Genomic DNA, 27,508 nt, shown 5'->3' on the forward strand with positions numbered 1-27,508 from the left:
ATGAGCCGTGAACTGCTGTGACTGGTTACGACATGGAAATAAATGTGAATCATGATATGATTACAGAGACCTTTCTTCGGAAATGTCAACAGTTGATGAACGATATTTACCCTAAAACATGTTAAAAGAAACCTGTGACTGATACTATTTACGGATCATAAACATGGCTCAATAGCCCAGTTCTTACGTGTCACAGTGTGAGCAAATACTGACGGCTTTGGGGGTTCTTTTAAACTCCTTCCCCGTGAACGCTTTTCATTGAAAATCGTTTTCGTCAAATTACATCACATCGGGTTTATACCTTCGGAGTTATGTAATAACCCTGGCATCCTTAGTTGCTTCGTCCATGTTTTTATAAATTTTAATTAAGGAATCTTCTGCCCTGACTCTAAGGCTAGGCAGTCCTTAATGACTGACCAATTAAACCCTGTTTCAAGCTTTGTCCATAAAGAATATCAAAGGGCCAAGGGGCGAAACATAATTTATATAATTAATTGGATACAGGATTCTCAACTCTAAAAGGCAGATGTGAGCAGGGGTGATTTTCGGGACAGCCAATAGCCTATTCACGAACATATTCTCTATAGCTTGGATTTCCTCAAGATGTGCAAAGTTCCACAGCCCTGCCCTATATATCACAGATGTTATAGATTGAGGCCCTTATTACGAGTCTGGCGGTCCTAGGACTGCCAGACTCGGGGTGGCGGTTGGACCTCTGCCAAAGTAGCATTTCGGCCTCCACATTATCACCGTGGCATAGCCGCCACATTCTGCCTGCGGGGACCGCCAGTTTGCCGCCGGTTAAGAGCCTGGCAGTGCCGGCAGTCTTCATCCGCCAGGACAGTCCTGCAAGTAGCGCTGACCTGGGGATTATGAGTCACCTCTCCGCCGACTTTTTCATGGCAGTTCCACTGCCATGCAAAGACTGGCAGAGACGAGGTGCTGGGGCCCCATGAGGGCCCCTGCACTGCCATGCACTTGGCATGGGCAGTGCAGGGGCCCCCATGGACAGCCCCATCACGATTTTCACTGCCTAAATTACAGGCAGTGAAAAGCGCGATGGGTGCTGTTGCACCCAACGCACCCCAACATTGCCTCTGCCGCCCGCCAAACTCAAAATGAGTGCCAGAGTGTCATACATCCTGAGCATTTCTTTGAGAGGCTGAGCCCACTTTGTTGGAAAACCTGAACACGCCCTCCATTGATCTTGAAAATTGTTGTGAGCAGACGGTTTGAACATGTTCCCATTTAAGCCCATAATCAAATGGTACCCCCAAGTACTGGAAACTACCAACTTTCTCAGCAAGTGTTTTATCACAAAATAAGAACATATTTGTGTAGAGTGAAGACCACAGATCATTACATATAATTTTGCCAGATTTATTTTTAGGTCTAGGTCCCTCATAAAGGTTGAAGAAGCATCCAGAGACCTCTGAAGCCCATTCACTGTTCTGGCTATTAAAGCTGCATCATTGGCATAGAGAAGTACAGTAATCTGACGTGAGGATTGCATGGGCATGTCTCTGTTCCTCAGACTTAAGAATGTTTCAAAATTATTAATGTAAAGGGTAAAAAAGGACTAGCAGTGGCAAAGCAAATAGGTTTCGCGTCCTGTTTCTTTGTCAATTGGGTAGGGGTGGTGAATGGTGGGGTGGGTGGGGGTGGTAAACAGGGGGTAGGTGGGGTCAGTGACAGGAGGGTGGGTGGGGGGATGAATGGGAGGGCTGATGGGGTGGTGAATAGGAGGGCTGATGGGGTGGTGAACCAAAGGGCAAGTGAGGGTGAATAACAGGAATGTTAAACAAGTATTTTCAATGCAAAGGGGCTCGCATTTGCTAGAGTTGGTGCTATTTGCGTTGTAAACTCCTAACCTAACTTTTTTTGCCACACAAATTAAAAGAAAAAAAGCACAGCACGATCGTGCTATGTAAAATGCAGCGCGATCACACTGAAATTGAAAACGAAAAAACGGAGTGCGATCGCGCTATGTAAGCCCCAGCGCGATCCTGCTGCGGGAAAAATTAACAGATAAAATAGTCAAGAAACCAGGCTCAAAACATCGAGCCTCGTATGTTTCTAGTAGTTTGCCGGTGCTGTGTATAATTCCTTCTGCAGGCCTGTACCTCAGCTGGAACTTGCTGCCTCCTTTTTATGACTAGCATTTAATCCTTATGTGCTGAGGATCATGAAGAATTAAACCAGGAAAATGCTTTGGCCTTGGAGGAATAAATAGGGGCCATAAATTGTTTCTTGACAGCGTGGGTGATTCTTGTAAAGACCAAGAAGTTGGACTTAAGGGGTGGATTGTCTTTGAGACAAGGATAAATCTCCTCACTAACCTCTTCCACTAAATCATGGTTACAACTATCCCTACCACAGTTAGTGATTTATGTTCCAGACCCTTATTTAAAAAAAAAATCTAGTATGGATTGTATTTCATTACTATGTAAAACTTCCATCTCCTGGGAAACAGACATAGGATATTGGGTTATGATCATTGCTACAATGTGGAATTACATGAAAATCTAGACAAGCTTCAAAAAAATCTCCAGAAAGAATAGTACAATTTATAGTGGATGTGGCTCCCCTGCCTATAAAAGTGGGTACATTTGTGGGAAGGAGACAAATCAGAGACAAAAAATAAATTGTATTTCATGAGTAGACTGTTAAATGCCTTCCCCGTTACAGGATGCTGGAAATGTGTCTGATCCTCTCCTAATACATCTGTAAACACACAAATACACCACCATATCAATGAACCCACTGTCTTGTCTTGACAATATCGGAGTTACTCTAGGTAAAGCACACCATGGAGATATGGGACCTACTGAACAACACCTCCTCGGACCTCCTTTTTCTCACCAAACCATGGCTGACCGCAGCATCAACACCAGACATTGCCTTAGCAATCCCCCTGGGCTGTAAGATCATTAGGCAGAACAACCAACACAGGCCCGGAGGAGGAAGTGGACACCTGGATGAAGTCTAACTGCCTCACACTTAACACAGACAAGACCAAAGTGGCCATATCTGGAAAGGATGCCTCTCAGTGGGACACTGTCTTTTTGCCCGCAGACCTAGGACCTATGCCCACCCCAGCACACAAACAAGAAACCTCAAGATAATTACTAACAGCAAATTGGACATGTCTACCCAGGCTTCCACACCCTAAGGATGCTGGCTAGATGTTAACAGCAATGGTAGCATCTAACATACTAGGCGTCAAAGCTCCCGTCGTCTGAAAGGAATTAAAAAGGCGCACAAGGAGCAGGGCGAGCTCCGCACAGAATGTCTTATAGAATAACACTGTGTACCCGTCGGGGCCTGGGGACTTCCCGGCCTTTAGGCGCGAGATAGCCGATAGAACCTCCTCTGCTCTTATCGGCTGATCCAGCAGGGATGCCTCCCTCTCCCCAAGAGGGGTGACTGCTATGTCCTCTAAATAGGGTTCCAGAGCTGTGTCATCCCACACATCTGCCGCATACAGCCCCCGGTAGAAGTCTGCAAAAGCTTCAGCAATCTGGTCGCTCAAGAGGGCCTTCCCCCCTGAAGGGGAGCAAATTAGTTTTATCGCCGAAGCTGCCCGTTGCGCTCATAGCCGGTGCGCTAAGAGTTTCCCGCACCTGTTGCTGCCAATATAATATTTATGCTTAAGTCGCACTACTGCATACTCCGCCCTATCCCAATCTAGTCTTTTCAGTTGCTGCCTCACCTTCTCCAACCCGCGCCAAGTTCTCGGTGCGCCCGTGGATTTGTGGGCACGCTCCAGTGTGACCACCTTCTGCTCCAGCTTCTCCCTTATCTCCCTCTGCGCCTTATTTTCTCTTACGGACAGTGCCATTTCCTCGCCCCTCACCACAGCTTTCAGAGCCTCCCAAACCATCTCCACAGAAGTGCTGCCATCGTCATTGAAGCTAATGTAGTCCACGATTGCGTGCCGGAGCGACTCTACTACTGTTTCGCTCTGCAGTGAGGAATCTCAAAAACGCCAAGTTGGTGTACCAACTCGACCCACTTCCATAGAAAGCTCTACGGTAACCAGAGCATGATCAGTCAAGGCCCTCGGTTCGATCGTGGCCTCCCTAACTCGGGGAAGAAACTCATGTGAGGCCAGGAAAAAATCAAGCCGTGCATAAGTCTTGGACGCTGCTGAATAAAAGGAATAATCTCGCAGCGTAGGGTGAAGCTTCCTCCATACATCCTCCAACCCACATTCAGCCAGCCACTGCCGGCCAGCCTCCGATAACGCCCCTCACTGCCCAAAGCGTTGGCCCGAGCAGTCAAGCTCGTTGTCCATTACTAGATTAAAATCTCCGCCCACCAAGATGGCGCTATCCGTTGAGCTAAGTGTCGGGGAAACCACCTGTCTCAAAAATGCCTCCTGCTGGACATTTGGAGCATAGAGAGAGGCAACTGTAAAGAAGAAGGGCCCTACTCTTACTCTAATAGCCAGGAACCTACCTTACACTTTGTGTACTTTCCCCACCACTTGCACGGGGAAGGACCTTGAGAGCAGTATTGTCACCCCGCATGCTTCGAGGCTGCTGAGGACCAAAGTTGTCTAGGAAACCACCGCGAGCGCATGCGAAAAGTGTCCTTGTGCAATAGGTGTATCTCCTGTAATAAACAGATATGGCTCCCAGATTTCTCTAGACCTGACAATATCGCCAGCCGCTTGGTCGGGTTGTTAAGCCCTCGGACATTCAGACTCAAGCACTTAACTGCCATACACCTCAGGGAAGAGTTTGCCGTGCTGGGGAGGGGATCTGTAGGGGGACCAGAGACAAGGCCTAACACATTACCTTAGCCGCTCTAGGACGCACGGCCAGCCCATTGTAACGCATAAACACCAGACTCGCAGGGAAGCAAACCAACATAAACCTATAACCACAACAAATACTCAGAGCAATAAGGTCCTCTCCCACACATCACGAAGAGGAAATGTCCCAACGAGGCCGTAGAACCACACCGTATCGTCCACCAAGTCCAACGACTTCGCCGCCCAGACCTCGCTCAAAGGGTCGTAAGCTCACACGAGCGGCCTCTGGCCGATCAACAGCACCCGGCTCCCATCACTTAGGTGCTTGTCCCAGCAGCCACACTGCTGACTGCCGATTGACGTTCCGATATCTGCTCCGGCACAGTAGGATGCCGTCTATTTCTCCGTTTCTCCCTCCTCCGCCACTGCGAGCGGGTCCCGTCAGCCTCCCCCCGCATCAAAGCCGAGCCCTGGGTATCCTCCTCCAAACCCAGGATCCGGTTCGCCTCCGTCAACGATTTCACCTGACGAAGCTGCTCCTCCCAGCGAAAGACAAGGCGAAACAGGTGACCCCACGAGTACGACACCCCATGCTCTCGCAGGTGCTCTGTAATAGGCTTAAACTCACGCCGTCACTGCAAAGTCCGGACAGAGAGGTCCTGAAATAATTGGATGAGCTCTAAAGTGGATCTGCGGGAGGATGCGCGTTCGCTGCAGAATGCTTTCTTTCAGCCCAAAGTTGTGGACACACGCCAAAATATCCGGCGGGCGGTCCCCCGCTCCACCCGGGCGACGCACACGGTGAACTCTGTCCAGGACGATCTCTCGAGGTTCCTCCGGGTCGAGGACAGAGCGGAACAATGCTATCACAAAGTCACCAATATCCTCCATCTCGGCCTCGGTCGGCACCCCTCTAATGCGGATGTTATGCCTGCGTGACCGTTTCTCCAGATCCTCCACCGCCATCTGGAGGAGGTCCTGCTGCTCCCGCAAGCGAATAACCTCCTGCTGTAGGTCTGCCAGCTCCTCACCCCAGGCCGTTTCTCCATCTTTAACCTGTGCTATTCGCTCGCCCAGGGAGGTAAGCTCAACCCGTACCTCCTTCACCTCCTGAGATATGTCCTTGCGAAGCTCTTGTATATCGCCACGGAGGGATACAAACAAGGAGGTTAGGAAAGCCTTTGTGACTGGTGCTGCTTCATCCTCTGCCGTCTCCCTCCGAATCTCAGGGCCTTTCGTGGACGGCGGCTCCTCGTGTGCCTCACCCAGAACCGGACGTCCCCCCGTCAGCATGTCCCTCACTGTCCGGTCCCGCTTTGCCTTAGAGGTCGCCATCACCACTGACCTCAAACTATGGAAGGGCAGGTATATCAGTCAGGCTTCCGCACTTCGCACCCGGTGATCAAGTGCTCCCAGCCGCACAAATCTGCCAATGGCCGTGTGGCCTCCTGCAGCAGTCCAGCTTAGCTTTGTCTAGGGCCTTTGCGGGCCGACCGCACCGCCGACTAGAGGCCCAAGCCCATCGAATGCCAGCCAGCTCCTCTAGCACCGCGCCATGGAGATCAGCCGTACCTCCATAACCTCCGTACTCTCGGGCCCTTTATGAAGAGGCCCGGCAGGCAGGCACATCCATCTCCAGGTCCAGCACCCAGTATAACGCTGGTCTCCCGGTAGAAGTCTTCCTCTTCAAAAGCTCTTGGTCCCGAGAGCCTGCACTTCCGCCGCGGAGCCACCGGATCTCGGGCATGTGCCACAGCAGGGCGCGCCACTCATCCCTCACACCGGCCACGGGCACCAGCCCCCGACGCGCCACACCTTGCGCGCAGGGATCCAGCCGCGGGTGCTCTCAGTTCTGTGGGGCGCCCGGGGGTCCCCTCACGTCGGGAACCACAGTCCGGCCCGCGACCCTCTAGGTCGGGAGATCCAAGGCGAGTTAGAGGCCCGGGCGGCAGAGATCAGACCCACGCGTCCGCTCATGCCGCCATCTTGGCCACGCCCCATATGCGTGCTTTTGAAGGCCCTTCCCATACCTACCACCTGGGGCCACAGCAGTACAGAGGTGGTGTGGGGAATGGAGTGTTCCCCAAAGTGTAGCACTGTACCTGGGTCTCTTACTCTGCAGGACTGATATGTGCACTTTCAAACACCCTTTCCCATCTTCCTCATGTGTGGCATAGCAAACACAGTTGGGCTGTGGGAAATGGAGTCCTCCCTAGAGTGAAGTAACCAGGAAGGCCATATTCCAAGTGATACTTCACAAAGGATAAGCAACAACATTGCAAATGATATAATTTCTGAGTAATCAGGATGCTCATTGCACCAGTTGCATACCCTTCAGGACAAAGTACCATAGCCCTGAACAGCTACAGAGCACACCTCCTTGAGATACTTACTAAACAGGACTTTTCCAAGTTCATTTTCTCATTCAGGAAGGGACCAGCATACACAATGGATGTTGTAATTATGATTTCCCACCTTCCTCCTGTGTGGTATAGCAAACACAGCAGGGCTGTGAGGGATGGAGTCCTCCCCAGAGTGTAGCAACCAGGAAGGCAGTATTCCAAGTGATACTTCTCAAAGAATAAGCAACAACATTGCAAATGATATAATTTCTGAGTAATCAGGGCACAGAATGCACCAGTCGCATACCCTCCAGGCCAAAGTACCATAGCCCTGAACAGCTACAGAGCACACCTCCTTGAGACACATACGAAATGGGACTTTTCCAAGTTCATTTTCTCCTTCAGAAAGAGACCAGAATACACAATGGTCATTGTGATTATGACATAAAAATTACACGGAAACATTTTAAAAATATCCCTGCCTACCTGCACTCCTTCAATTTTTTTTGTGTACTAGGCAAAGGGTTCCATGGTGAGGACAAATAACAGTGGAGCGAAGGAATGGTCCTGCCTAGTTCCTCTGTTTATATTGAAGGAAGAGAAAGGCTCCCTTGATCCTAACAAATGTGGATGGGTTTTCGTAACCTAGCATAGCTAAGTCTTGGAACCTGGGTACCAAGTCTTTAAGCCTGGAACAATGAAGAGCCTATTTCAACCAGTTGAACGCTTTTTCAGCAACTAATGTGTGGTGACTCTTTGTGTGTTCTATGCACTTTGTTCAGTATATGCAAAGTGCCTTTTGTGTTGTTGCTGCAGAACATTTGTATTTCAAGCCAGATTGATCTGGGCCAATTAAGCCAAGTTGAATATGGCACGATCTAGTTGCCCGTATATTTGTTAATACTTTTACTACATTAAGGTTCAGAAGCGAGATAGGCCTACATGAACAAAGGAGACCCTGGTTTTTCCCTTGTTTAGTGATTATAAAGTTCACTACTTCTTTCATAGTCACACAGGAAAGGAGCTGAACAGTCCACATAGAATTGAAGTGAATGGCAAGCAGATTTTCATAGAATAGAGAGGTACAGCCGAATGGACCCGGAGCTTTGCTGGTCTTTAACCATGCAATATTGGATATCTTGTTCTCAAGCTCAATAGATTCTAATTGCTCGAGGTGATCAAATTTTAGTTTTATGTATCTGAGACTGCTAAGTATGTAAGAATCTTCTCTAGTGCAACCTCTTTGCTAAATAGTTTAGAGGCATCAGCAATGCTCTTGTTGGCTAACATGTGTGTCCCTTCTGAGTTTCACCCCTCTATTATTTTTTCTTTCACCCATTTTGCTCCCAGTTTGCATTCCAGCAAGCATTCTGCTTTATTACTTCAACTATAGTAATGCTGTTTCAGGTGAAGCGAAGTATAGTCTGTTTTATCCACATCCAAAGTGCTGACTTGAGCTTTTAATGCCAATAGTTTATGCCTAATTGTAAGGAACCCAGTCCTCTTATGTATCTCTGCCAATTGCTTCAGTTGGGACTCGATACATGCATATTTCCACAGTATTTCCTTTTAGTCTGGAATAGGTAATAATCAAACAACCCCTCAAAGCAGATTTTAAGGAGTTCCATAAGGTTCTGTTACCAACATAGCTCCTATAATTTTCATTAATATAGTTTATAATGCATTTGGTCGCACCCTCACTGACTGCAGGGTCATCTAAAAGGCATCAATAATAAGGCTTTTACTAGTCTTATTTTCTGTGTAGATTTATAAATCGCAATATAAAGGTCGCCTCCAATTTTGATGCCATTCTCCTGTTACAAACAAAGGGGCTTTGCCCATATCACCCCCTGCGGCGACTGTCGCATATGTCAAGGGAAGAGGTGCAGGGGGGTTGACGGAGAATAACAGGGGAAGCAACGTTTATTAAAAAAAAAGAAAACACTTACCGTTTCATTGCGCTGCCCATCTCCCGACACCTCCAGCCGCCTCTCTCTTCTTGTGGTGTCCCAGCATTCACTGAGACACCAGCCAAGGCTCGCCAGCCATCCAAGCACTGCTTACATACTAAACGTAACATGAAAAGAGCATCAGGATTGGTCTGAGCGGCTCAGGCTGCCGCTCAGACACAAACCTGGGGTCTGTGCTGTATCCTAACCTAAGTGTCTCAGACGGCCGGCCAAACACACATGGGCACTTAATGCACTCTCCCCTCCTACCTCATGTGGCCCAGCCCCGCCCCTCCCTGTACACACTGCTGGCTGAACCAGCAGATGAAAAATGATGAAAAGTAAAACAATAGAAAGCTATTGTTTTATTTTTCAACTGCTGGCTCAGCCAGGGGGGCAACCCCTCCCGCCACTGCGGAGGAGCCGCCCCTGATCACCCCACATAACCTGAGCTACATAAAACAAGACAAATGGCCCTGGGTGGGAATCAATTATAACCTGTGGTAATGTTTCACAATCAAATCATTAATTCTCAATGGAAGTTTGACTTAATCAGAAAATGCCTTCTAATCAACATAGTTTATTCAAAATGCCACGACTGTAGCCCCAAAGTGGCCACATTTCCTTTCAGTCCTTTAGAAAATGTCAGATGTTAAAGCTTTTAATCTCATTGAGGAATTGCTGCATGATCTTTGGTAATATCAGTTTTTTTCCAGTGATAATGGGTGTTTATCTGGTGTGGTACTCTGTAAAGCCGGATTTTGAAACTACTTAAATTGTGTTCTGTTTTTGGGTTAACATATCATTCTCATTTGTCCTTACTGCTTGCCATCCCTGTAATAATTGCAGTTTTCTCTGGGGGTGTAGACACACCCCAAGTGAATTTCTTCTCTCCCAACTGGCTCCCCCTTTTCCAGTTGTTCTGGAGTCTCTGTTATAGCTTCAATATTCGCTCCTCTGATATTTTACTCTAAATCTGGGAGTCGTACAGGATGAGAGGCTGACTCCAACAAAACACAATTCTTAGGTAGGAAATCATCAGATGACATAGTTTGTAGGGCTATGTATGTTTTAATATCATCAATGTTTATAGCAACCTGTTCCCCTTGTGTTACTTGGTAGATAAGCTTTTGGGTCTGTCTAGGAACTGCGTTGCCTCTGACCGGAGTCGTCAATCTAATCCCTTGACGAGTAGTACATCCGACCTATGGCAGCGAGTGTGCATCACTGTGCATGCCAGGCATCCTTCAGGCAATTCCCCACAGCCCAGTACCTCGCCATGTCCTGGTCTGCTAAGGCTGTTCTGACACTGTTGGTATTTCAGTTGTGGCGTCACTGTACTGTCAAAACTGTAACATACATTCTGAAGTGACTGAGGTGTAAGTTATGATCGCACGGGTTATGGAGGAGCGCTGGCAAGATATGGCTTGTTTGTGCCCATGCTGGCCACCTTCTTGGTAGCATTTGACTTAACACATACAAAATGATATCTGTGGGTCCCTTATTCTTATTTTGCCTATAGTTGTGTCAATAAATGGTTCACCCTGTCACCCTTTAATTAAATTGGTTTGGGAATTTTATTCCTTGGTTTACAGACTTTGAGATTTTTAGGGTACTACTTTATTTTAAAAAAACACAGATTGCTCCGCCACAGCAAGGAGTTTAGCCTAACTGTGTTTTGATAAAGCAAGATATTGTACTATTAAATGGATGTCATAACTTAAAATCACCAATCTCGGACCTGTGGAAAATAAAGTGCAGATTCTCTCTGAGTGGAAAAAATAAGACACTAAATTCAACAGCTGAATTTCTGCAGCTGTGTCCCTGAAAGGTATGGCGGAAGAATTCTCAGTTCGAGCCAGACCACTAACGTCTCAGTCAGAGCCCTAGCCACATTTTGTTCCGAATCTTTGAGTCAGCCATTTAGGTGACTGGGAGGCACGCTCACCAATCAACCGCTGAGCCACCTCAGGACACACTCCAAGACGACGGCCTTTCACAGAGTAAGGAGGCTGAGGCACGTGCCCAACAAATCCACATTGTTCACAGAAGAATCCTAAAACAAAAGTACCTTTCGTCATCACCGAATTCTTACATCTTGGTTGACCAACAGCTCACAGAGGTACTCTGCAGCCATCACGTGGTGCAGAACTGCTCAAATCAGAGGGCCCGAGTCACAAAGGGCCTCCTTAGGCTTAGCAGAATCTCCTTATTGTGAAACTGCTGTGTAGAGACTCCTCCACGCGTGTGGAGGCTGTTTGTGAATTGGGCTCAGAATGTCTATTTTACAAAGCAAGACATGCTCAAACCTGTAACCAACAAGGGAGTGTAAAATTCCCCTAAAGTGAGCAATACATAACTCATTCTCAGTCAGTCAGTCAGTCAGTCAAATATCTTTATTCGGCAATTGCCATAAAAGTGCAAACCAAGACACATTTACCAGTCTATAAATAATATAAGATAAAATAAAACTTAAAACCTTTACTAAAAACACCGCATAAGCATCCAATCTGAAACCCCTTGACATACACAGATAAATATACTAGGCATGATTAAAAATCACAAAATCAGAAAAGTACAATTATTAGCTTAAAATAATATACTATACGTACACATAATTTTTTTTAAAAAGGAGTAAGCCTTTTCCTAATACTTAGAGAAGCTGTAACAAAGTCTAATACATAGTGACAAATTTGGATATCTGGCAATCTCTGAAGATACAGTAAGGCTTCCTTATAGTGAATAGGTCTAAGAAGACATAACGTGGGTAAAATAAAAGCCCCTCTAGGAGCAGCATATAAAGGGCAAAAAAGAAAAAAGTGCAAAGTGCTCTGAGTTGATTAGGAGTCACAGGGACAAAATGGTAAGTCCTTTTTCCAAAAACATGGTTCGGGGAAAGCTACCTTAAGATGAATTAGATTAAGGCCCTCATTCCGACATTGGCCGGCGGCGGTCGCCGCCGGCCTGTCGGGGGCCGCCAGAATACCGTTCCGCGGTCGAAAGACCGCGGCGGTGATTCTGACTTTCCCGCTGGGCTGGCGGGCGGCCGCCTTCAGGCCGCCCGCCAGCCCAGCGGGAAAGAGGCTTCCACGATGAAGCCGGCTCGGAATCGAGCCGGCGGAGTGGAAGCTGTGCGACGGGTGCAGTTGCACCCGTCGCGTATTTCACTGTCTGCGAAGCAGACAGTGAAATACATTTAGGGGCCCTCTTACGGGGGCCCCTGCAGTGCCCATGCCAGTGGCATGGGCACTGCAGGGGCCCCCAGGGGCCCCGCGACCCCCCCTACCGCCATCCGGTTCCCGGCGGGAGAACCGCCGGGAACTGGATGGCGGTAGGGGGGGTCGGAATCCCCTCGGCGGCGCAGCTAGCTGCGCCGCCTTGGAGGATTCCTATGGGCGGCGGTACACTGGCGGGAGACCGCCAGTGTTGCCGGTCCGACCGCGGCTTTACCGCCGCGGTCGGAATGCCCATTGGAGCACCGCCGGCCTGTCGGCGGTGCTCCCGCGGTCCTCCACCCTGGCGGTTTGAAACCGCCAGGGTCGGAATGAGGGCCTAAGTCTAAAAAGTGTTAAAAAAGAAATTGTTCTAAAACTTGAAAACCAAGTCAAATAGGGTTCAAGGCATGGAACAGTCACAATCCGAGAGTAGGAATCAAAAGATTTCAATTTCAGGGAACTATAAAATCTCAGTTCTGATATATGCTCGGAGTAAGTAGACTTTAAGACAGACCTAGAGTTTGTGGTTAACAAATGGGGATCATCAAACATGTATCTAAGCCCTAGATTCTCAAAAGAGTTTTGCAGAAACATAAGCCAGGGAATCTTATTTGAATTTTCCAATTGTAGACAATCAGAGATACAGTCTCGGACCAAACTTGCCATGGGGTTTGACCAACATCTGATCCAGAGCAATAGGGGGGCCATAAAGACCCTATCCTCCAAAAAGCGCTGACCAAGTTCTTCGTGGCAGATTATGTTTGCAATGCATTTTGGGACCAACAATAATCTGCGCAGGAATTTATTTTCCACACTCTGAAGAGACTGTATTTTATTATAGCCCCAGACGCCTGCCCCATAAAGAACTGATGCAGTGCATTTAGAATTGTAAAGAGTTTTCATCTGGGCAGGGGGTCTGTGACCTAGTTTATTTGAAAAGCGAAAGATTGCTTCATTATTCCTTATCATCTGTTGGAGCTTAAAATTAATGTGTGTCTTCCAGGACAGAGAGGAACTCATGTACATGCCTAGATAACAAAATTATTTGACCTTGTTAAGGGTGTGCCCTCCCATAGTAAATCGTTTGGACTTTGTGTTACGTGGGCCACAAGTCATAACAAAGGTCTTGGGGTAATTTACTTTCAGATCAAGATTCAACATAAAATTATAAAATACATCCAAAAGTCCCTGTAAACCATTTGCAGTACAAGCGATTAAAACTGCGTCGTTGGCATATAATAAAACTGGAAGTAGTCTCTGGCCCATCTTCGGTACGTCCTTTGCATGTTTTATCAGCGAATCATAGAGCCCATTTATGTATATCAGGAAAAGAAAAGGGGCTAAGATACATCCCTGCCTTACACCCCTAGTTGACGGGATGGGGGAGGTTCTTTGCCCATGTGAGCCGGCCTGAACGGAAATCGTTAGGTCTGTGTGTAGGCGTTTAATAAGCTCCAAAAGAGCCGGATCGCAGCCTAAGACTTCCAGAATTTGCCATAACTTTGACCTATTAACCATATCAAAGGCACTGGTTAGATCAATGAAAGCCATATGAATAGACTCTTTTTTGACTATCACATATTTACTAAGTATCAGCTGCAAGTTTAAGACTTGCTCAACTGTGCCAACACCAGGTCTAAAACCAAATTGAATAGGAGATAAAATCTGGGCCTCGGACACCCAATCTTCTAAGCTGGACAGGATCACACTACCTAAAATCTTTGCCGTCGAATCGATAAGGGAAATTGGTCTGTAACAAGAAGGATCTTGTCTATTTCCTTTTTTGAAGATGGGGACAATAATAGCCGATTTCCATGAGAGGGGAACATTACTATTTACCACACTATTCAACAAATTTGTAACTAACGGACCCCAGAGATCAATTTCAGATTTAAAAAGTTCAGCGGGAACCCCATCGGGGCCAGGAGCCTTTCCCTGCCTTGATCTATCAATAGCATTTTTGACCTCATGGAGATCAAAAATAATATTTGGGGCCTTAGTTTTGGAGTCTAAAATAAAAAGTGCAGAAGGATTTACATGCGAAATCTCATAAGTTCCTGAGCAGAAGACTTTCCTAAAATGAGTTAGCCAGACGTCCTCAGCAATAAGACAGTCATTGGCCAAAGAGTTGTTGTCAGAAAAGTAAGAGTGATTTATCACTTTCCAGAATTTAGAAGTATCCTTCTGCTCGGATGCAGCCAAAAGTTCGTCCCAGGCCCTAGACCTAATTTCTGATTTCCGTTTGTCAAGGGCAGCCTTATAATCGGCTCTAGCTATTTTAACTAGTTGGCGGGAAAGAGGAACTGCTTTAAGTGCGTCTTTAAGTTTTTTATGGGCGGATGAGCACGCAGAATCGAACCATCTGTGGGCCACCGGCCCCTTCACGGGCCTGTCCACCGCCAGGGCACGTGAAATGTCAGTACTTAAAGATTCAAATTCACGCACTATGCGGTCAGGGTCTAACTGCTGGGACAAACACATATGAATCGAGTCAGACCTACTTCTTACAATTTCCTGGTTAAAAATTTTTGGATCTATTTTGTCCCATTTTAAACGTATGCCACAGTTTGGGTTATAAACAGTAGCAGCGCTCAAGCGTTTATTCTTGGAAGCCTGGATAATTTTTAGGTCCAATATAATGCTAAGGGGGTTATGATCGCTCGCACAATGAGGCGTAATCTTAAATTCTTGAATTACATAAAAATCGGAAGAGCCTATAAGTATGAAGTCAATAGTACTCCCCCTCAAGTTCCCTGTAAAGGTTGGTGTGTTACAGGCGACGGGGGGCAATTTCTCGGTGACATGGACCAGGTCAAATTTACAAGTAAAAAGATTTAAGGCATCACCTTCAGAAGTATGGTTAAAATGAATTACTGACTCTCTGTCCTCAGTAGGAAAGGCACATAGGTCCATATGTTCTTTGCTACACAGAGGAGTATTGAAATCGCCCACCCATAGAATAATTGGATCACTATTCTGCAAAACATGTGAAGAATCTATGAAGTCTGTTAACTCTCCCAGATGACCCATAAGGAGGCCCCGACGAATGTTATTGTAAAAATTTAAAATTAGGATATCCTTTTGACCACTAATAGAGACCAAGACAACCATAAAATAAAGGGAAGACCAGATTAAGGACACATTTAAAAGCGGAAGATGTACGGAAACAAGAACTAAAAGGCCGCCGCTAGCTCTCCCCATTTGGGAGGTTAATGCCGGCTGACACAGAGAGGTGAAACCGTTCAGAAGGAACGTATCTTTGGACCAAGTCTCCTGTAGACAAATTATATCGTAAGAGGAAATGAAGCTTTTCCAGTCCGAATTGTCAATTTTAGATCGCAGCCCTGCTATGTTCCAGCTGAGCAGGGATAATGGTCTAGACACAGGACATGACTTTAGAACTTTAGAATTTATAGGAACTTTCAGATCCATTACAGGCTTTCCTGTGTCCCAGGTACATTCAACGTGGACGTTCCCAGCCTTCGGTCTCTCCGTGTTAGAAGAACAAGGGTGGATCACCGATAGTCAATCGTTCTCGTCAAGGTGACTAAGAGTCGAGAACAGGTTGCAAGAGGGTACATTAACCTGTAAATTAAGCCTTTCTGGGTCTGGTCTATGAATACTTGAATTAATGACAGTACGATTAGGTAGGAGCCCAGGGTCGTAAAAATGACACAGGGGATGTATTTGAATCCTGTTAGTTGACATATTACAGTGGTCCAAATTAGTCAAAAAATAGTCTACTGAGCGAGGATTAGCAAAATTTAAAACGACATAGTCTCACTCCTCCAATACCTGAATATCCTACCCTCCTAACTCTTCGGGCCATAAGAATCTTATCATTATGAAAAAAATAAGGTTTGAAGTTGGTGTTCAACCAGTGACCAGCTTTTCTAATTAGGGAGTGGGTATCTTCTTGTTTGGAGCACTCCAGAGGAGGAACGTTTGAGAGAACCAGCACGTACGGATTGCAGGCAGGTGGTAAATGTAAAAAGTCTGCATGGTTGGTAAGATTATTTGGACCTTTATCTTGCAACCTAGAGGGATAAACTTCCCTTGTTGGCCCTAATGCAGGGTTATCAACGAGAGATCTATGACCAGAGACGGCTTGTGGATCATTCTCATCCAATCATCAAAAAATATATGCATTCTTATTCATCTTGTACTAAATATTAGTTTTCTAATTAGCATTGATATGTTGATAATTGTTTAGATCGATATAAATTGTGACTTTTTTGTTTAAAAAAATGTTTTTTTCATGAATTTCCATTTTGAACCCCACTTTAGCCAGCATTCCAATTTTCGTAACGGTGACTCCTGTAAACCAGTACCCTCCTGTATGCGGCACCTTGAGAACTTTCACAGTCAACGAGGACGCACCATTTGACACTGTCATTGGGAGTGTGAATGCCACAGACAAAGACTACAAGTTCAACAGTGTTCAGTATCAGATATCGGGTGGAGACTCCAACGACCCTCCCGTGTTCTACATTAACCCCAGGAGTGGTGAGTATAAACGGGAGTAAAATGCATCCCTTTCAGGTCGGGTGGAAGGTACTGTTCCCACCAGGCCCACACTTGGAACCAACAGGAGCCTTGGCATACATGCTCAAATCACCCCGATTCCTCACAACTCTGGCTCCATCCCTCTCTTGTTCCAGCATCCATTCTCTCCCTCTCTCCTCCCATCTATCCGGGACCATAGTCACGGGGGGCTGAACAGGTTCGGCACCCCGTAATAATGCTTCCCCTCACCCCCCAAATGCAACTGGCAGGGCTCACAGGTTAAGCTGAAGAGAGAGCTTTCAACAAAACCTTAGCTCATATTAACACCCCCTTCACCTCTGAATGTGTTAATCTTGCAAGTTAACATTAAAGACTTGCACAGCATTGCGAAGCAAATAAGAAATCTTTATTTAGTTTCCAAATGATAAGTGAAATTGCTCCTGCATATAAGGATACTCACAATGCTGCACGAGTCACTAAAGTGTATGCATTAGCGAAACGCATGCAATGCCTGTCAACGCTACCCTTATGAAGTGGAGCTCTCTCTTTCTGTCTCACTCTAGGAAAACATTGAGGCAGAAGTACTAAGAACGTGTACTATGGCGAACTCATGAAAGGTAGCACGGCCTCCAGGAAGGAGATTTAGAGGGTCATTCTAAGTTTGGCGGGCGGCAGTTGCCGCCCGCCAAACGGTAACCGCCAATTGGCAGCTATGCGGTCAAAAGACCGCGGAGGCCATTCTGACTTTACCGCTGGGCCGGCGGGCGCCCGCCAAGGGAGCGCCCGCCGGCCCAGCGGGAAAGGGCCTGCAACACAGAAGCCGGCTCCGAATGGAGCCGGCGGTGTTGCAGGTGTGCGACGGGTGCAGTTGCACCCGTTGCGCTTTTCACTGTCTGCTAAGCAGACAGTGAAAAGCATACTGGGGCCCTGTTAGGGGGCCCCTGCACTGCCCATGCCAGTGGCATGGGCAGTGCAGGGGCCCCCAGGGGCCCCAGGACACCCGTTCCCGCCAATCTGTTTCTGGCGGTGAAAACCGCCAGAAACAGGCTGGCGGGAAGGGGGTCGGAATCCCCATGGCGGCGCTGCTTGCAGTGCCGCCATGGAGGATTCTCCCAGCCGGGGCTAATCCGGCGGGAAACCGCCGGACCCGGTTTTCCGACCGCGGCTTTACAGCCGCGGTCGGAATGGGCACTGAAGCACTGCCAGCCTGTTGGCGGTGCTTCCGTTGCCCGCGGCCCTGGCGGTCCTTAATCTCCAGTGCAAAAGGTGTTCTGCGCTGGAAAATTGTCATTTTCTTGGCATAAATTACGCTTTACACCACTTTGCATCAAGATGCTGTTACATGGCTGGTACTCAGGCAACTCAAGCACCCATGTTATCTGATTCAAAGTCTGATGTAGTAAGATATGCAGGCAGCACTTTGCATAAAAAACACCCTCCTTGAAGCAGGCACAAAGTTGGTGAAGTCTGTTTTTATTTCTCTTAGCATTTCACACGGTGTGTGTGTGCTGTATAGTTCTGCACATATTCAATGTGTGGAATGTTATACAAATTACCTAGGAGTAGGATATTGTAGGGGAAGGCTACACTTCCAGTAAAAAGACCCATGGTGGACATCACCCACACCTTTACACCATGGCGCAAAGGTGTGTGCATGGCACTAGACAGCCTGTTCGCACAACAGTGCAGGAGAAGAAAGCAGTAGCAGGCTATTTTAAGTAAATGTTTCATACCTTTTTTCTATCTACCCTTCAAAAAATACTCCTCTCCCCTCTACAATTTATTAGATCACCATCTTTATTCACCTCCCCCCTTAGTAATTTGATATTTACTTAAGATGAAATAAGCAGTTTACAAGCAAAAAGTCACATGATACAGGACTCTAAGGGGGCTCCAGTGGTACTGAGCAATTGGCAGTGTCGGTGCCCCCTTGTCACGGTCCCAGTGTCATTGCTAGTACCTCTGTGTCAGTTTTCTGGATTTAGACTCTGCCTCCACTCTGTGTCATTAACATTTACTTATTCTAAATCTATTTCTTTTCAAGCTGTGTTTTAGGACCAGGAAACCATTGTTACCAGCAGGTTTTACAAAAGCTATCACCATCACTGACATTGGAATGGTGACACTGGGGCAAGGACACACAAATTTAGATCAGCATACTGGCACTGGGCAAAGACGGAGACACATACTGGCATATAGACATGTATCTATTCCAATAAATATACTATTATAAGTATATCAACTTAATCATAAGAGTACGGCAAATGATTTAAGTTTTGTTAATACTGAATTATTATTATTTATAGGCTTCATTAGGGTTTGGATCTTATTGGTGGACCTTAAAAAAAAAAAAAAAAAGGAAATGAAGATATTTTCATAAACATTCGCTTTAAGAGTTATTTGCTATTCATATGACACAATAAGAGCGCCTACCAGCTTCCAAACACAGTGACTTCTCAGCCTTTTCAAAATAACCAGAATCCGACCCCGGCCAATGTAAGCTCCCAGAATGCACCTTATTGATTTCAAGGATTGTGAGAAGGCCATTTGCATTCTGCCATCAAAATAAAGAAACCGGGGCTTCAGTCAGGGTAGGCATGCTTCATTTGAAAGAGAAGAAGAGCTCTTCCTTCTATAGTCGTTTGAGCCTTATTTCTTAATTCAATTTGGAAGCACTCTGCAGGTAGCCATCTACAAGGAGACCTGTACAGAGTGAGGATCAGGGCCCACATGAATCACTGCCACACTACCTGAGAGAGTTGGAGTCCAAGCAGTGCTTAAAATAACACAACTAAACGTATCTTAGTAAAGTGTGCCTTTACTTAAGTCTTGGCTCTTTTGGTGCAGTAAAACAGTTTATTGTTACTCAACACCATCGTACTTAATTTGTAAAAATAATAGCACAGGCACCAAAGGTGATTTTTAGGTCATTGCAACATTTTTTAATACAAGGCCTGCCGAATACTAAGGCTGTCTAGTTATGATTCCACCTTGTCCACCTTTCTTTCTTCATTTTACTTTCTGTCTCTTTTTCTTACACTTGCATGTCTTTTGTTACCCCTGACATTCCCCTTTGTCACTGTTCCCCTATCTTTCTCTCTCGCATTTGGTATACCTTCTTTTCTTTTGCCTGGGTCAAAGTCTGATGATAAAAATTAAGTCTGGGCCCCAAAAATTAGTGCTTGTGCCCCCACCTCAAATGACCCACACAAATTAAGCACTAGGCTGAAGATTCTGGAAAGACAGATGAGCAGATGCCTGGCTAGTTCAAGCTCATTTTGACTAGTGGAAGGGGGCACATTGTAACACTCACTCGCTGTTCAGCACAGTGCTGACTGAGAGTGTAGCCATAACTTTGTATGTCTGTGTACTCATAACTGTTCAATGTATCTAGAATTGCCTTTAAAACGTGTTCAATTATTATCAGTGTTTGTTATTCAAATATGCCTTGATGGAGAATGAACAACCTGATGTATAACTGCATTTCTATACTATTCAGATTTCAGCAATTCAATTGTCCATAAATTCTTTCAAAACAAAATTTTAAATATACAGAAAGTGATGGACGGAATGCATGAATTAATCTCAGCAACTGGTAATTACTTGGGCCGCATTCCAGTCCATCGGTATTTTGTACACTATTCTACCTCAGTTTGGACCCAGCCATATGAAAATCATTCTTTTTGTAATATGCTTTGATTATTTTTTCAGAAACATTCCGTATTAGATGGGCAATGATTGGCAGTAATAGGGTAATACTCCACATATTCATTTTGTTTGCTACAGAAGGAAGATGCAAATCAGTCTTGATCCTCCTCCAGTAGGAACAGTCAAGTTTGAAGTATCAGGCCAGATCCTGCCTGAACCGGAATACAAGAAACCCAAGACCAGTTCAGCCCAAATCTGCCAGTTTCTGAAATTAATTCAAGCATTTCATCCATCACCTGCTTGTTGTTGCAGTTTATGCCCTATGTGCGATGGGGACATTCCCTGATGTCGGTCAAATGCTCATTATGCCATAGGACTCAAGCTACACCCCACTGATGACACCTCAGTAAATCGAAACCTGTCTGACCGTTCTTAGGGTCCCTTCTACAGTTGGCCCCACCTCACAGTGGAGCTGGGGAAAGTGACAGAGGTAGAAGCAGTCATTTCCTAAACCTATGCCTCACCATTCAATAAATCCCACCCTTCTGCATCTATCTCTCATTCTGACCACCTCTGTTACCTCTTTGCCTGCCTCACTTTTCTTTCTCATGTCTCTCTTCACTTCACCTCCTCTACCTCATCAATCTCTTTCCCACTCTTTTCATCCTATCTCCATATCTTTACACACTCAAGGCCCAGTTCACAAAGGTAAATGTATGCCTGAAATCTAAGACCTGAAGCCTAAGGGCCCAATTCCCAAAGCAAAACGTAGACCTGAATGGGCCCTTACACTTCAGGTCTAAACCTAGACTTCAGGTCTAAACTTAGACTTCAGGTCTATATTTAGACTTCAGGTCTAAGTTTACCTTTATGATTTGGGCCCCTAATCCCTCGCTATCTCAACTCTTTCTACCTCTGTATGCCTTGAATACAGCAGAGTTATATTTCCTTAACTTGACGGCAATGGCACTGCTGAATGAGGTTGACTGTCTCACGCTCCACAGGGGCACTTCAATTGCACACCCCTCGTGGACATGGACAGCTCTTAGCCTGTGCTTTCAGGCTTGCAGGCCATACTCTTAGTGGCTAGCATACTTTGGTCTGATAACTAGGAATTAACAGACAGCTGGTGTAAAATGCGCCCGATGGAGAAGTTCTCTTACTATTCCCATATACACATGCTCCATACCAGAGTCAACTTGCTTTTGTGTCACCCATGATTTAATGGGGAAATAATGCTGTACTCTTTGGTAAGACCCTGTCTGTCACTAAAAGTGACAATGAAATGGGGTCTGCAAATTAGTACAATACCGTCATGGCAAATCCAGCCCTTGGCCTTGCTTAATACCACCTACTGAGATTTGCCTCGAGTGAGATAAATTAAATATTTTGAAGAAAATGGGGGCTCCGTGGGAGGAGTGTAAATAGAGAAGGAGGCCTTCAATGTCACTGTTAAGAGTGCATGCGTACCCTTCATTTCAAATTAAGCGGAATAGTAGAGTTATTTACCACACTTGGTAAATACCATTACCCCAGGGTAAGGTATTTAGAACTTGTGGTAAATACCTTCTATTCTGTGTTTTTAGCTGCTTGTAAATGAGCCATAATGTGGAATAACACACCACATTCTGCATGTTTTGCCTTTTTTACAGGCCTTTTCCCTTGATATATTTTGGCAGATTTGACCAGCTGTTATTTATCGGGGGAAAACTGCAAGGGTGGGATAATTATCAAACAACTCATAATTATTAGGCGAGTGCTCATAATAAGGGCCTTAGTGTCCCTTCCAAAACCTATGTTCCTAGGTCATCAACCACATTGAATTCTCCTTTACTTTCGATTCTGCTAAATCTCCTTCCCCTGCATTGAATGCAGCTGCACTGTACTCAAAAGACACAGCTCTTGCACCATTTCCTGCATTTAACACTCTTACACAACACCCCACAGCCAAGACACATACACTATGTATAAAAATGCAATTTCGCATTTTTTAATAGCGACTTCATAGAAATCACTATTTAAGAAATAAAAAACGCCATGTACAGAGATACCGATTTCCTAATAGCAATTCCTACAAAGTAGGAACTGCTATTAGGAAATTGGTATTAAGAAATCCCATTGCAATTTAGTCAATGGGCTGGTTTTGCATTCCCTGAATAGCAATTTCTTATTAAGAAATTGCTATTCACGAAATGAAAGAGCAGGGATCGCAAAGGGCATAAGGCCCCCCCTTGGTGCACCCCAAAAACAGGGGTCCACCTGTAGAACACACATACGCCTAAAAGGCATATGTGTGCTCTATTGCATTTAAAAAAAGCACTTTGGCGTGTGTTTTTTTTAAATTGCACCTGTTTACCATTGACTTCAAGTCGTGGTAATTGCATCTCCTAAATGCCTAAGTCGCATTTAGGAAATGCTTTGTACATCAGAATAAGAATCACAAATAGCGAATCCCTATTTGCGATTTCCTATTCAGGGAATCGCAAATTGTGATTTCTACAAGGTAGAAATCGCAATTTGCGATTCCTTAAGGGCCTTTGTACATAAGAAAAGGTTGTTTTGCATTTCTTAACGGTCCGAAATACTGATTCTGACCGTTAAGAAATGCAAAAGGTCTTCGAACATCTGGCCCTAAGTCCATGGCTATAGCATCCACACTATTGCCTGATATTAAAGTTTGTACAATGTTCCCTAGCAGAACTAACTTGTATGTCATTCCCAGAAATGGGGCAGGGATTTTCAGTGTTTCAGGCAAAATATAACTTCTCTAAAACCACTATTATATTAAGTGCGTCTTTGGACAACTGTGCAGTTGGCACCGTATAGAGAAGTCCTAGTGGAATCAATCATTTATGATAACCAAGTTCGAGCTCCGTGGCTTTGGCAAGTCAAGAACCTCTGTGAAATGATTAAAATGGATGAATTATGGAACTCCCCAGCAGAACGGACCAGTTTCTTTCGAAACTGAAACTAGCCTACTTGGAATGTATTGTGATGCAGATCTGGAAAGATCGGAAAGGGAAGAGTATAACTGGGCAACTTTTAAACTACATGTGTTTACTTAGTTTTGAACTTTTTCTGGATAGAATCTGTCCGTTGCAGGGTAAAGGCCTGATTTAGAGTTTGGCAAGGGGGGGGGTTACTCCTTCACAAATGTGACAGATATCTTGTCCTCTCTATTATGATCGCCATAGGCTATAATGGGGTATCCGTCACATTTGTGATGGAGTAACACCCTCCACCAAACTCTAAATGAGCCCCTAAATGTTTGTATGTAAAGTTCAGAGTTACTGTTTTGCCATTAAGATCACTTGCATCAGAATGGGACTAAAAAGGTTGCTCATCACTTTATTGCCCATATTGCCCGCTGTCCAATGAGGAGGGGGACATTTTTTATCTTCTGTGCAAGATATGTACTGTCTGGTAAGAAATTGATTATTTGCCTATGTAAACTCATTGGTGTGAGACATTATTGGGACGCCTTAAGGATCCTGAAAAGTGGTGCAGAGGAGCAGATTGTGTTTGCTGACTCCCGATTTTTGCTTTGGGCATGGATAATTAGATTGAAACAGTTCACACTCATGATTCTTAAATTAACTAATAGGCAAGGAAGCTACAATAGGTGATATATGAACTGTGGTTTTACTATTTTAAGTTTTTTAAAGTTTTTATGGCTTCATACGGAGAAGATTTGCAGTATTTGTACATAATCCGGTATAGTATGAGAAGAGTTACTAATGGCTTGATTTGTAATTTAGATTTGTAGCTGCTATGATTCGAACGATATTTGCAATTTCTTCAATTTCTTGTGAGGAAGATAGCTGGCATCTTTATAATCCTATGTATTGCACACTGCATTTTATTGAAATTTCCTGGGGGTGGCTTCGTAGCAAACTCTAAGTAACTGGCTTAAATTCTAACAATTTTTACATTTACTGCTCAATGATAATCTCCTATGCTATGAACGCACAATTGTATGTATAGGTGTTTTAAACGTTGTTTGTATGCATTGATTTTATCACTCTATAGCCTCAATAAAGTATCATAACTATCATTCTAGAGTTGTAACACTGCCCATCCACAATAAAAACAGCAAATTTCAGGCACTTTTTCCTAATTTGGCGCTACATATAGTTGCTCTTCCCAGCGCCCGTGATCCAAGCATATTGTCAGTCACTACAGTCAGATACTAAAACACTCCCATATTCAGAGCTGCTACACTATCATCATTTTGTGAACTGCTACACCACCCACCCGATTCAGACACTACAAAAACACCATTCTCATGCTGCTACACCGCCACACAGCTGCTAGACCACCTACCACATCCAGAGACTAAATACAAATACCATTCTCAGAGCTACTACGTCAACACCATATTGAAAGCTGATACATCACCCACAACAGTCAGCGATATGACGCCAACCCCATATTGAAAGCTGCTATACCAACCACCACAGATACTATGTTAACCCCTCACTCAAAGCTGCTACACCAACCCCAAATTGAAGCTGCTACACCATTCCTATATTCAGAGCTATTACATCATTCCCCTGTTCAGAGCTGCTACACTATCCCATATTTAGAGTTTCTCCACCACCCACCACTTCTAGGGAAACTAATGTATCCCCATATTCAGCGCTGCTACATCGCCCTCCACAGTCAGAGCTACACCAGCATCCATTACTTTGGGTTGTTCTATAACTCCCCTAAAGGCCAAGCTCTAACACGTTATACCAATGATCACTTTTCTCCTGCATTGTTTCCTATGTATCTCATTAACTGTTTACTGTGGAAATTCATATCCCTTGAGCAACCTCATCAAAAACCCCAGTTTCCTAAAATAAAAATTATTGGGCTGATCTTCCAATCAAAGCCCCAAAAGCCACATAGCCCATTCTGTACCTGAATAAAATAATAAGGTTTGGTGCTTAAAAACAGATTTTGCAGATATAACGAAATATACAAATGGTTTAAATTAATGATGGATTGTTAACCTTCATGCCATAGAGACGCTCTTTAACAATTGGCTATGAAAAGGTTAGCTGCAGTATAGTGACAGGTTGGGGCAAAACATTTATGATAGTCTGAGATAGGAAACAAGAGTTCAGACATGTTTCACTATTTAATACTTAAATCTGTAAACCACAGGATTATGACACACATCAATTTACAGTGATGCCACCAATGGCAGGAAACCATAAATTGAAAGAAAGTTTAAAGCAGTTTCCTTATCTCGTATAAAGGTCTTCCCTTCAGGCCCTAGCTTCCTACAATGTTCTTCCGACAATGCTGCTGCCTCTCTTTCTTATTACAGGTGAGATCCATCTTCTCAGCTCTCTGGACTTTGAGAAAAGGACAACTTACAACCTGGTGGTTCAGGTGGTAGACCTGAACAATGACATCCTGCCTGACCCGAAGAATCAGAAGACTGCTACTTGCCCCATCACTATCCAGGTTCAGGTAACTGTTGGCCACCATTCAGAGACTGTTCTCCTCCCAAGATCCCTCAGGCACCCACCCACCTTGATGCCAAATCTGCTACATAAAATCATTCTGCTCGGGCTGCTTTCTGTTATCATACTATGCCATGCTGGCCAGACTGTGTTCCGACTCCTGAAATTGTGCAGGTGCTTGCACCAATTGTTGATTTGTATTTGACATTTTCACACACAGGGCTAATTGTTTAGTTGTATGAATCGTAGTTCTTCCCCAGGCAATAATAAAAGCACACTGACATTTCATAGAATCACCCTTTAGATGATATCACTCTCTAGTATAAGAAGCACCTTGCAACGCAGCCTGCCCTTATAGCCTCTGAACAAAAAAATTACATTGGATACACACTAACAGTGAGAATCTGTATGAAGTGGATATTGGTTGAAAAGAAAAAAGATTCAAAAGGAAATAAATTGTTACTATATATGAAATGTGCAAAATACACGGGCAATCATCCCACCTTCTTCGTTCTTGCTTCTTATGCCGACTCTGATTATGACCATCCCTTAATCCATTGCTTTATCATCCTTAGCAACTTTATTCACCCTGGCTGCTGTGGTACCAGAATATCAGTGTATAAATAATGTGTACTAGTTGTTGGCAACTGTCCATGCAAAGCTGTGCTGAAATAGCAATAGCACGCACAAAATAGGCACAACAGCCGTTGGCACACTTGCTTCTTCATTTATGTACAAATGGATACAAATCAGGTGCAAATAATAGCAGCAAACTGGCACGAATGTGAATTTACTACTGTCTTAAATTCAGATTTAGAGCACAGATCTTCATTAACACCTAACACTTCTCACATAAATTCAAGTAGTTGATTTTAGTATTCCTGTTGCTTCCGATGCCAGGAGACTTTCTACAAGAAATCATGAAACTATCTGTAATCTAACTCAGTTATGCTTAGGAAAAGAGCTCCTTTATCAGGTACCAAAATTATGTGGAATCTCAATAAAAAACATCCAGCATCCACAAATATTTTGTCTGATTATTGGTTTATGGTCACTAATCAAATATATCTAATACATCCCTACATTCATAAGGGATAATTTTGCTTATGCTTGGTTAGCATTTAACTTGTGAACTCCACCCAGACTAATAAGCATAGTTATAGGGGCAAGATACTCTAATAACTTTAAGGATTCAGGACATCTGGCAGAAACCTCCATTGATGTGGAATTGAAGTAGGGTGATTCGTTACACTCTTATGGGAAATGTTGGCCTTCTAGCAATATCTCCTATTTCTTCAGAATTACCATTATTAACATGATGTCTGTATCCAATTTCTTAGTTGGCACAATTTACAGATTTCTGAGGTCTAATTTGAGTCATAATCAGTAGATAGGTATAAGACAGAATGCTATGAAAGCACATGCATTATTTCCATGCCGTCTAATCTAATCTTTTCATTAAATTTATCTGGATCATAATAGCAGAGATGAAGTAAGGAATGCCATGCAAATGTGCTCATTTGAATTTTTCTGTTAGCATGTTTTTCCCTCACTGTGCTCAAAAGTGTGTAAGTCCTTTGAGTGGCCTCCATGTTTACCAATATTTCTGAAGCAGAACTGAAGACACTGAAGG

At 44.7% G+C, this 27,508-nt stretch overlaps 1 protein-coding gene across 1 annotated transcript in view; it reads left to right on the forward strand.

The window, feature by feature from the left end:
• Window positions 1–27,508, forward strand: part of LOC138259247 (cadherin-related family member 4-like) — a 329,970-nt gene that overhangs the window by 154,458 nt on the left and 148,004 nt on the right. The window contains exons 11-12 of the mRNA XM_069206849.1: window positions 16,553–16,771; window positions 25,737–25,882. Coding sequence (XP_069062950.1) covers window positions 16,553–16,771; window positions 25,737–25,882 — 365 coding nt within the window. The remainder of the gene's footprint in view (window positions 1–16,552; window positions 16,772–25,736; window positions 25,883–27,508) is intronic.

This window comes from Pleurodeles waltl, chromosome 9, assembly GCF_031143425.1.
Source record: "Pleurodeles waltl isolate 20211129_DDA chromosome 9, aPleWal1.hap1.20221129, whole genome shotgun sequence".
NCBI lineage: Eukaryota > Metazoa > Chordata > Amphibia > Caudata > Salamandridae > Pleurodeles > Pleurodeles waltl.